This window comes from Coturnix japonica, chromosome 3, assembly GCF_001577835.2.
Source record: "Coturnix japonica isolate 7356 chromosome 3, Coturnix japonica 2.1, whole genome shotgun sequence".
Lineage (NCBI taxonomy): Eukaryota > Metazoa > Chordata > Aves > Galliformes > Phasianidae > Coturnix > Coturnix japonica.
The window spans coordinates 51,445,457-51,456,606 of record NC_029518.1 but is presented as its reverse complement, the minus strand read 5'-3'; the positions used below and the strand labels follow the sequence as shown (position 1 = coordinate 51,456,606).

The following is an 11,150-nucleotide window of genomic DNA, read 5'->3' as shown; positions in this document are numbered from 1 at the left end:
CAACCTCCCTGGGCAGCCTGTTCCAGGGCCTAACCACTCTCCTAGTGAAGAACTTCCCCCTAACATCCAACCTAAATCTTCCCTCTTTTAACTTAAAACCATTTCCCCGTGTCCTGCTATTGTCAGCCCTTTCGAAGAGTTTACTCTCCTCCTGGGAGTAAGTTCCCTTCAGGTATTGAAAGAAGTGCCTGACTACACTGGTGACAAATGTCCTCAGTTACATCAGCCACAGACTATGGCTACCTGGATTTGTTGCCTATTTTCATTACTACGTGTCTTCTTCCACATTCATCTTGCCAGGTCTGGCACAAGTGAGATTGAGGATCCCACCTCAGCGACCACAAGAGAGCAAGCAACGAGTGCCTGACAGGAATTCAGTCTTCTAAGCCAGCTTAGTGCCCTGACACCTCTTAAAGACAGCAGAGTCCGAATGAAGGTTCGTTTGTTTGCAGTGTTTATTTTCCCCCATTCCTCCCCTCCGTGCCGCCAACCCACGCGGGGCAGCAGACCTCATCAGGCAGCTGGTCGGGCAGCCTCCGCACCAGCACGCAGCGGGTCCTCGCACTGTATAAGAGCGTGAAGCGGAAGGCCCGCCCCCTCTTTCGCGTGCGGCTCGCGGCGGCAGCGGGGTGAGCGGCCATGGCGGCGGTGGGGCCTGCCGGGCACAATCCCCCCGGCCGGCGGGCCATCGCGGCGGGGGGGAGCTGGGTTGGGGCTCCGGGGCGGCCGCCGGCACTCACCGGGGCGGTCTGTGTCTGTATTTGCAGCAGGAAGCCGGGCGGGAGCGGCACCCACCGAGAGGGCCATGGCCGAGGAAGGGTGAGCGGGGAAGAAAGAGGGAGGTGGTGGGCGGCTACTGTAGTTTTGCTCTTCTATTTGCTTTTTTTCTCCTGTAATTTTTAGCAGTTGAATGCTTGTAGATGAATAGGGAGTTTCTGCTTTTGATTGTGAAGGTGTTGGTGTGGACGGTGATGTCTGCTTTCTGTTTAGCATTAGTGCTGGAGGTGTAATGGATGTTAACACCGCCCTCCAAGAAGTGCTGAAGACCGCACTTATCCATGATGGCCTTGCTCGTGGTATTCGTGAAGCAGCCAAAGCCTTGGACAAGTAAGTGGCGTGTTTCTTTTGTCTGTGAATAATAAAATGGAGTGAGGTGTATTGTGAAGAAGTATGTTAAGCATGTTAAGTGGATTGGGCATCAGTTGCATGCTGCTTTAGAAACCTGAAACTCACAAACCTTCATAGGATCGTAGAATGGCCTGGGTTGAAAAGGACCTCAAAGATCATCTAGCTTCAACCCCTCTGCCACAGGTACTATCACCAACCACTAGACTGGGCTGCCCAGAGCCGTGTCCAGCCTGGGCTTTTTTTAACCTTGTGTTTTAAGATGAATCTCCCAAAGCTTGTTAAGAATTAGAATTGAGAAGGCTAATACATATGTCAGATTTGAACTGGAAAACTTGATTTAATTTTTTATAAGAATGAAGAGCTTCCCTTTTTTGGTTAGCTTCACTTTTTTGATGCGGCAGTAAATAATTGACTTGGTGTTGTATCAAAATAGTATACAATTTGTCACGCATGTGCTAGATGTAATATGTAGCTACTATTTCTGGTATATGTGCACAGATATGAGCTTCTGGTATCAGCCTTTAAGATTTAAGTGTAAAGCTACAGTGTTTGAGTGATGACTTCACAAATAGTCGGATACCCCTTCACTCCTTTTGAGTGAGAAATGTGGTCTGACAAACCTGTATGCAAAAAGCTCTAAAACAAGATGCCAAGTAAGGGAAGGGAGGAGAAATGTAACTGACTGAGAAATAGATGGCAAGAATTCTTTGGAGTTAAGGTACAAATTCATGTACTGTGCTTTAAAAAAAATAGTATTTGTGCAAGGCTTGGGTGCATTTGTGTCAAATGGTTCTTGCTTGGGAACTTGTTAAATGTACTAGTGGTGCTCATGATGGAGAAGGCTAAAGAGAACGTAAAACTTGCTTGCAGTGGTCACATTACATTAAGTTAAGCATAGAGGACCTATACAGCTCTTTTTGTTGTCAGGTACCCCTTTGATATTCTTAACATTGTACTGCAGTATACAAAGATTAGAATTGGGGCCCTGTCATAACAGCTTCTTTGGACGTAAGTAGAAAAAATTGTTCTGAAGAGCTTTTAAAAACCTGGCATAGAAATTCAGTCTTTTTTGTAATTATGATCTTAATGCTGAATGACTGTATCTGAGGTAGAGGGTAAAAAGCAACTTGTATTTTTGTTGCTTTTTTCTAAAGACACTAGTTGTTTATGGGACTTAATGTTTATTCATTACACCTTTTCCTAGTGTCTGAGAATTAATATAATGGTGTTTCTAGAAGCTTCTGAAATTGTATAGGATATCACATAATAAAACTAACAATGAATAAAACCTGTGCTGTGTTTGAGAAGCAGGAAGTAGTAGTAGATTATATGGGAAGTGTGTTTTATAATTCAAAAGTGGTTTAAGAAGACCAAAAATGAAGTGAAACACATGCATGTGCTGAATCTTATATGTCATAGTTTTGATTATTAAGGTTTGTCAGTATTTGAGGTTACATTTGTCTTTTCTTCTTTTAAGGCGCCAAGCCCATCTTTGTGTCCTGGCTTCAAACTGCGATGAGCCCATGTATGTAAAGCTAGTCGAAGCGCTTTGCGCAGAACACCAGATTAACCTGATCAAGGTGAGTGTCAGAACTTCAGACGCAAGTCTGGAAGTTACCATACTTGTGAGCTGATCTACTTTTTAAGTATATAGAAAGACGAACCTTTGAGATCACTGTACTGTAATTCTGTATATGGTTTATGAAAGCAAAATTTCTGACAGCAGCGTTGATTTTCAGTTTAATGTGATTCTTAGGTGAGCAGTATAAAAGCCATAGATGTAATAATTGTTAAAGATGTGTTTTAAATGTAAAGTTGAAGTGTATTTTTGTGCTCATTAAAAGAAGTTACTAACTAGTGGTTGTATAGAGTGTGTGTAGGGACTTTATGTGAGGTTTCTTCAAATTAAAATCACAGGAGCTGTACAATGATGAGACTTTGGCTCCCTCTACTGATACTAGTGAGGAAAGCAGCCATACGTTACCCAATACTTCTGAGAGTACAGCATTTTTTTTTTTAATTAAACATAGTTACGGTAGAAATTAACAGTTCTAACGTGATGTAATGTTTTATGCAGGTGGATGACAACAAAAAGCTGGGTGAATGGGTCGGACTCTGCAAGATCGACAGAGAAGGGAAACCTCGCAAAGTAGTGGGCTGCAGTTGTGTGGTTGTCAAAGTAAGATGATACTCCTTTAATTCTGGAAATGGGTAATATATGAGATTATGTCCTATTGCCAGTAAGCATTAAAGACAAGTTTTTTAACTAGAAAATAAACTTTGGAGAAAAAACACCAGTTAATAGTCTCTGCTCAATTTGAAAATGTTTTGCAGAGCATGTTTTAAAACAGAACTGGTAAAGTAAAGCCACAGTACGAGCCTTGAAGAAAATCTGTTGTCTTTGAGGTCCCAAGAGATGGCTACATCTTCACCATAAGCAGTAATGACTTCTGCATGTATTGTAGTACATGTTACTGTTTTACATATTGATATATTTGGTTTTGTTTTAGCAGAAATTAAGTCTGCTTTGATCTTCACCAGTAGGTTATGTGATTAAGTGAAATAGAATAGTCCTGTGTTAAAACAGTCAATCATTTATTAGGAAATCAAGGGAAAGCAACTGGTAGTTGTGGTTTCTCTTGAGGTTACTTGCTAGAATACTAGCTGTTCTTTTAAAAGTAGGATGTAAACTTCAGAATGGGTCTTCATGTTTATAATGGGTTATTCTGTGTTACAGGATTATGGCAAGGAATCTCAGGCCAAAGACGTCATCGAAGAATACTTCAAATGCAAGAAATGAAAAATAAATGTTGAGCCTGATGAGTCTGTGTGTGATTAATGGGTGGGTGCTGGTGGGATTACTTTTGTTATTGCAAAGGATAACAGCAGATTTAAAGACTTTAAAGGTCCTGGAGTAGTTTCTTAATATTTGAATTCTATCTGTTTCTGAAGAAGGTGATGGGAATCCTTGTGGTTCTTATCCCTTGGTGCTCCTTTTCGTGTTTGTACCATGGTTTGCAGCTTAGAGAACTTCACACAGCTTTTGAATTGCAGAAATGCTGATAGTTGATCATGGCCTTTGCTAGCACCTAGTTTGGCAGCATGTAGGCCTGTACTTTTACAGCATTTCTAAAGTAACTTGTCTGGAAAAGTCTGAAGGAACTGCTGCATCTGTGATGAAAATTTGGCTCCCTCTACTGAAGCAAGTGAGGAGAACTGCCTTAATTGTTACCCAAATCTTCTGAGATGTTGGCAGAAATTCTTGAAATAAATCTTTATTTATTCGGGAGACTTAACTTGACGCTAGTTGTGTTTTCCTTCACTTGGTTCTAAAACAAATTGCATGGAAAGAAAGACATTGAGGCCCTGGAATGTGTCCAGAGAAGGGCAACAAAACTGGTGAGGAGTCTTGAGCATAAGTCTTATGAGAAGCAGCTCAGGGAGCTGGGATTGTTTAGCCTGGAGGAGGCTCAGGGGAGACTTCATTGCACTCTACAGCTTCCTGAAGGGAGGTTGTGATGAGGAGGGGCTTGGCCTCTTCTGCCAGGCAACAAACAGGACCTGAGGAAATGGTCACAAGTTGTATCAGATGAGGTTTAGAATGAACAGGGAGGTGGTGGAGTCATCATCCCTGGCAGTATTCAAGAGACATCTGGATAAGGAGCTAGGAGATAACGGTTTAGGGGTTTTCTGTAGGCATGGTAAAAAGGGAAGACGGTTGGACTAGATGATCTTGTATGTACTTTCCGACCTTTGATTCTATGAATTACCTATGTTAAAGAAGTACTGTCATGTACTTAACGATTGTGCATGTGTACTCCACTGTGAGATTTCAGTGCTTAGACAAGGCAGTGTTTAACTGTGACTCATCCTTGGTCTTGTTTTCATTAATAGTGGTCAGGTGCAGACTTCTTTGCTAAGCAAAACCTTTCTGGAAATCTTACATAGGTTTATAATCTTCTCTCCTGCATGTGTTGCATCTTCTGCAAAGTGGAGCATTTCGAAGAGGACTCTAAGGATTTGCTTTATTATGCTGATAAGTAGGATGTGACTGGGGTTGGGCATCTGTTAATTGTGAACAAATTAGAACTGGTATTAAATTCATATTAATTATATTACCAATTACTATAAAAATCTACAGAAGTTATAGATTAGATGCTCAGTTGCAGATCTCATTGGATTACTGGAGGTTTCTAAACAATTAATTTGTAAGAATATTCCTTTTGAAATGGAATTGATTTTGTTCTTATTTTAAAATCATGAAATATCCATGCTTATGTGGCTCTAGTGTCTCTAAAATGTTCCCAGGTACTTGCTAGGGGAAGTTGTCTGGAATTACGGTGACAGTGGCAATCGTAATTGTATTTAAGTTTTGCTTTTCCTTGGCCCTCTGTTTTATTATAATTAAATTCATAAGGAACTGGGGTCTGAAACGGGGGTTAATGCCCAGGTTAATCTGCCTCTGTGCTGCAGGGCTTGGAAACTTCCTTAAATGTCTACTAGATGTTTTTAACAGTGGAGTCTTTGAAATTCTCTGGGCTGAGAACAAACGTGCAATGCAGTAAGCTCCTCTAGGGTAGTTCATTAAAACAATAAAATCCATGCACTTAAATGCATACATACCCCTTCTGTAGTACTTTGATGGAATATATTTGACTGTTTCTTGTTGCTAAGGAGGAAGTAGTTGTGCTTACAGTGTGAAGGATGAGCCAAGTCCTCACTGAAATGATTATAAGGACAGCTCATTCACTTCAGGATCTCCCAGTGTAGTACATTGAGTTCTTCAGTAGCATAAATGCCAGGGGTCAGAGCTTGTCAGCATTAAGTTGCTGTGCTGTGCACACATATCTGTAGGCTCTACTCCTTTGGAGTGTTCTGCATGTGTTACCAAGAGACAAGTAAATGCTAGTTTTGTTTAATGCTACGAATGTTACATCTGTGAGCATCAATTCCACACAAAGAATGCTTGGTACTAAACCACACAGTATCCTTAACCATATGAGAAATAAGCACAGGAGTATTAGTGAGCCCTTTTCATTCTGTGCTTAGGTTGGTGCAGGCTGCAAGCTCTGCTTTCTGAAGGCCTCACATCCAGCTGTGTAAAGGAACTCAGACCTATGCTAGTGGTGCCTTCTACACTGGAGATTGTGTGTTTGAGGTTTGAAGTATCAGAAGGGTTTTTAAGTTTGTGCTTGCCTTTTGAAGCAGATACTGCATGCTGGGCAAGCACAGAAGTGTGGTGTGATTCATGTAATCTGTAGAAGAACAGCAGAAATGGCGAATTTTCTCAGTAGTTATATGCCATTAACTTTTGATAGTCAAGTAAATACAAATTCCTCCAGTCACTGTCAGTGAACAGATGTTTAATCTTAGGATCTTTTAGAAAATTGGGCAGGTGATGTGATGGATATGCTGTCTTACGTACATGATGCACATATTTATTATCATGACTTGGCATTATTTTTGAATGAAGGTTACACTGATGGAATAACCTGAATTCACATTAATTGCTTCATGTAGCAACTCTAATTGATGGTACAGTATTACGAGAGTGAAACACTACATATGAACCTCCAGGCACCTGTAACTGTGCTTCCTCCTCTCAGTCCCATAAGTTCCTGGGTCATGTAATATATGAACTGATGAAAACTGATATGAGAGTAATGGTTTGCAGAAGCTTTCCTCCCCACTTCTCCAGTTCTGAAGGAATTAGGGAGACTTCTCATAGTATTTAAGCAAAATTGTTTATTTTCACTGATGTATGTAATTCTGTACTTCTTGCACGTAAAATGGGGATACTTTCAGGAAGGAAAAGTAACCACGATTTTCTAATAATTAGAATTTATGGTTTAGTTTGTACCTGTTTGGTTTATTAAAAACAAAACCTGATGTTTTGTACTGCTGAAAGATTATTAGGTACTAGGCAGAGTTCTGCAAAGATACCCACTGGTGGAAGATATGTACAAATCAACCTAGATTGCTTTGCTTATCTGATTGGACAACTTCTGTTTTCCCTCTAGCTCAGTAATTTGCAGGAATATATTTGTCTTCACTCTAAGCCTGATTGGGATTAGTGTCAGTAAGAGAAGTTTGACTGTTTGAAGCACAACAGTAGGTTTGGTGCCTTTATACTTAGCAAAATTAAGAATGCAAAGTGATCAGATGCTCTTTTCTGAAAGCAATGAAATAATCTGCGTTCAGGCCAGTATCCGGTATGTGAAATTACTGCCCTGTAAAATTTTACAATCAAGTTATGAAACAAATATATTTTATGCTGAGGTGCAGACAAATGTTTATTAAAGCAAATTTCCTGTTATGTTGCTGCAAAAAGTTACAACTGCAGTATGCTCCAATCCCCGCCTCCTCCCCCCCTCCTTTTTATTTTTTCTTTCTTAGGATCATTTTGATAGGGAAAAAGACACTTTCCACAGCAAAAGACTTTAAGTCTTTGTTAAAATAAGCTTTGTATTTTGTGGACAGAGCCTGGGGTGGGAGGGCTGGGGAAGGAAAAAAAAAAAACAACCATGCCCCCTAAGTAACCTTTTATACTGATTGTATTGTTAGCAGCCAGTGTGTTGGATAACATATTGCAGATGCTTAGGACAGGTTTACGAAGGCAGATGGGGGTGGGAAAGCTGAAATGATTCTGGTTTTAAGGGTATGTGTGTAAGGTAATGGAGGTCACGCTTTGTAGAACCCCCTCCACAGTAAAAAAATGAAACACCCTCAGACTTCCATATATATATATAAAGATACACGTCAATACAAGCTATGGTGAATTTTCCTTTTTCATCCATATATTTGAGTGGATTAAATATTACAGTACTGAAGTATCACCCTTCAGCTTTACTTCTTTCAAGGTAGCAAAGTACAATGTCAGCACACGTTTGAGAAATGCCTTTATGTTTGGAATGGATAATATTATTAATGGAGCTGGGGGTCGGCCTCTTTTCTCGTGTCATTACTGACAGGACCAGAGAGAATGGTTTCAAGCTATGGCAGGGGAGATTCAAGCTGGACATTAGGAAGTATTACTTCTCAGAAAGAATGGTCAGGCACTGCAATGGACTACCCAGGGAGGTGGTGGAGTCACCAAACCTGGGGGTGTTCAAGGAAAGACTGGATGTTGTGTTGAGGGACATGGCTTAGTGGGAGCTATTGGAAATAGGTGAACGGTTGGACTGGATGATCTTTTAGGTCTTTTCCAATCTTGATGATTCTGTGATTCTATGAATTCGGAGAGCTACTTTTTAATACATATAAATTCATTTCACCTTTCTGCAGTCACTGACTTTCACCTTTCTGTCCCATGGATGTGTTTTAGGCTCAAATCAAAATCTCAGCTGAATCTGACCCTTCATGGCTTATCTGACTGTCCATTACAAATTCAAGACAGTTTAAAGTCACTCTAAGACCAACGTGTCTTGATCCTTTACTTCCATTGCAAACAGGGGCATCATTCTTCTGGCTTTTGAGCCTATAAGATGTCGGGGCCTTTTCTGATACAGCCTTTATTCACTTATTTGTTGCTCAGAATGGGAATTCTATGGGAGCCTGTTGCATAATCTGTCCAAAGAAAAACAACCAAACGTACAAAAACCAGCATACATTTTTTATATGCTGAGCTTCACCTGTGGGATAAGCTTCTAAGCATCTGCAAGGATACCTTGCTCTACCAAATTTCCTTAACGGGCTTCTGTTCTTAAGATGTTACAAAAAGGGGTGGTTAGTGCTAAACCTCTTCAGAAACTGTGAGCATTACCTAAGGGGGATTTCTGTTTAATGGCTAATTGGTTTGTCTCAGTCTGTTTGAGAGGGACCTGGGCATCCTGGTGGACGACAGATTGACCGTGAGCCAGCAGTGTGCCCTTGTAGCCAAAAAGGCCAATGGCATACTGGATGCATTAAAAGAGCGTGGTCCAGACAGGTCGAAGGAGTGATCCTCCCCCTCTACTCTGCCCTGGCGAGGCTCATCTGGAATATGTGTCCAGTTCTGGCTCCCCAGTACAAAAAGACAGGAACTCTGAAAAGTCCAGCGGAGGGCCACTAAGATGGTGAAGGGCCTGGAGCATCTCCCCCATGAGGAGAGACTAAGCGAACTGGGTCTCTTTAGCCTTGAGAAAAGAAGGCTGAGAGAGGAGTGATCCAGGTTTATAAATACCTGAGGTGTGGAGGCCATAGTGGTGAGGCTGGTCTCTTTTCAGTAGTGTGTGGGGATAGGAGTAGGGGTAATGGGATGAAAGTACAGCATAGGAAGTTCCGCACAAATGTGCGGAAGAACTTCTTTACAGTGAGGGTGACGGAGCACTGGAACAGGCTGCCCAGGGAGGGTGAGTCTCCCTTTCTTTGGAGTATATCTAATCCCGCCTGGATGCCTACCTGTGTGAAGTGTGTAGGGAGCCGCTTTGGCAGGGGGGTTGGACTCGATGATCTCTAGAGGTCCCTTCCAACCCCTACAATTCTGTGATTCTGTTCTCCTATTAAAAGACAGCAATATGTTTAATAAAGACTTGTATAGCAATTCAAAAAAGGATTTGTATACAGTTGCAGAGGAGTATTTCACTAGGGAGTGTATCCTGAGCAAATGGGTTCCTATTGGGAACATCCAGGCCCAGCTGTTCCCATTCTCTTCCTTGGTGTGTGTTCCCTGCCACCAGGTGCACCTTCCCACTTACTCTGCAGGGAACTGCATCTGTAGGCAGGTCAGTTGTAACCTGTAGGCTCTTTGCAAGGCATGTCTTGTGAGAGGTGGTAAGCAATGCCTCAGGAATGGCTGTTCTTTCAGAGCAGCACATATCTGTATTTGTAAAAAGAAATAAAAAAATAAAAAAAAATCATGGGTGGTGATGCGTAATACAAGCATTGAAAATAAGTGATAACAAATGCATAGGAAGGCTGACTGAACATTCTGCAGTGAGTTGGAAAGTGTTCCTTTTCAGCTTGTGGTTGCTCACATGCTAGTTGCACAACTCTGATGTTATACCATATGTTTTGTTGGCGTTAAAGTCATCGCATCAGCTTCATTTGCACTAGCTAATGTGTTCTGGGAACTAAAGATGTCTTTTCAACTAATACAATTTGGTCAAGAGAGTGTAGAGGACCTCACATTAGTCTGATTGTGCTTTAATCTTGGTTAGGAAAAGTCATCACCAAATATGATTAGTTGAGTTCTATAGGAAAAAAAATAGAAAAAGCAAACAAACAAAAACAACTACCTATTGTTATTTTTGAGGCTGCAAAAAAGTGGGTGAATTGGTTTTCAGATGGAGTATTTAAATGAGAATTGGATTTAGATCAGAAGTCTGAACAACTATTACCTCTTATTTTCCCACTTTGAACCAGCAAAAGGGATAAAAAAAACTCGGCTCAACTAGTAAGCAAAGAAGTTAGTCCTGTCCTTTTTGTGTTTTAAATCAGTGGTGCTTTTAAGTGTTTCTATTCACAGAATTGATGTGTAATTAGAAAGCAGGGAGAGAAGGAGCAGTTTCAGAAGATGCGTGAAGGGAGAGGGCTGGATTTGTGGCAAACAAAGTGATGGGTAGTTACTAAGGCTGGTGAGGGCAGAGAAGGAATAGCAAGAAGCTGAGTCAATGAGATGTGTCTATGCATTTAGATTTTCACTAGCCAACATCCAGAGTTGAACCTGAAGAGGCCACTGTTTCACCATTTAGGTTGGATGTCAGGGGGAAGTTCTTTACTATGAGAGTGGTGAGGTGTTAGAACAGGCTGCCCAGAGAGGTTGTGGATGCCCCATCCCTGGTTGTATTCAAGGCCTGGTTGGATGGGGCCCTGGGCAACCTGATCTAGTAAAGGTGTATGTTTGGTGGCCCTGCTAGGCAGGGGGGTTGGAACTACATGATCCTTGAGGTCCCTTCCAACCCGGGTCATTCTGTGATTCCGTGTGATTCTGTGATGCCGTGCGGCAGCTCGCGGTGCCGGCCGGACACAAGGGAGCGCTATTGCTACGGCTACGGGCCGCGGTCCGCTGCAGCTCCCGCAGAGTAACGGCAGCAGGTGCGGCG

The 11,150-nt window shown here is 41.7% G+C and overlaps 1 protein-coding gene and 4 non-coding genes across 5 annotated transcripts; all 5 read left to right on the top strand.

Annotated features, from left to right (window-relative positions):
* The first annotated feature begins 522 nt into the window (after nt 1-522).
* On the top strand, nt 523-3,951 carry RPS12 (ribosomal protein S12). The gene is made up of 6 exons (XM_015858504.2): nt 523-629; nt 768-819; nt 991-1,107; nt 2,606-2,708; nt 3,206-3,307; nt 3,866-3,951. The coding sequence occupies exons 2-6, from the start codon at nt 806-808 to the stop codon at nt 3,926-3,928; spliced, it is 399 nt and encodes a 132-aa protein (XP_015713990.1). The 5' UTR covers nt 523-629; nt 768-805; the 3' UTR covers nt 3,929-3,951.
* LOC116653281 lies at nt 1,676-1,748 on the top strand. The gene has a single exon (XR_004306850.1). It is a non-coding gene; the product is annotated as a small nucleolar RNA SNORD101 (small nucleolar RNA).
* Nucleotides 3,048-3,134, top strand: LOC116653291. Its single transcript, XR_004306860.1, has one exon. It is a non-coding gene; the product is annotated as a small nucleolar RNA SNORD100 (small nucleolar RNA).
* LOC116653290 lies at nt 3,420-3,556 on the top strand. Its single transcript, XR_004306859.1, has one exon. It is a non-coding gene; the product is annotated as a small nucleolar RNA SNORA33 (small nucleolar RNA).
* Nucleotides 3,952-4,294: 343 nt separating the features above from the next.
* LOC116653292 lies at nt 4,295-4,379 on the top strand. The gene has a single exon (XR_004306861.1). It is a non-coding gene; the product is annotated as a small nucleolar RNA SNORD100 (small nucleolar RNA).
* The last annotated feature ends 6,771 nt before the right edge of the window (nt 4,380-11,150 follow it).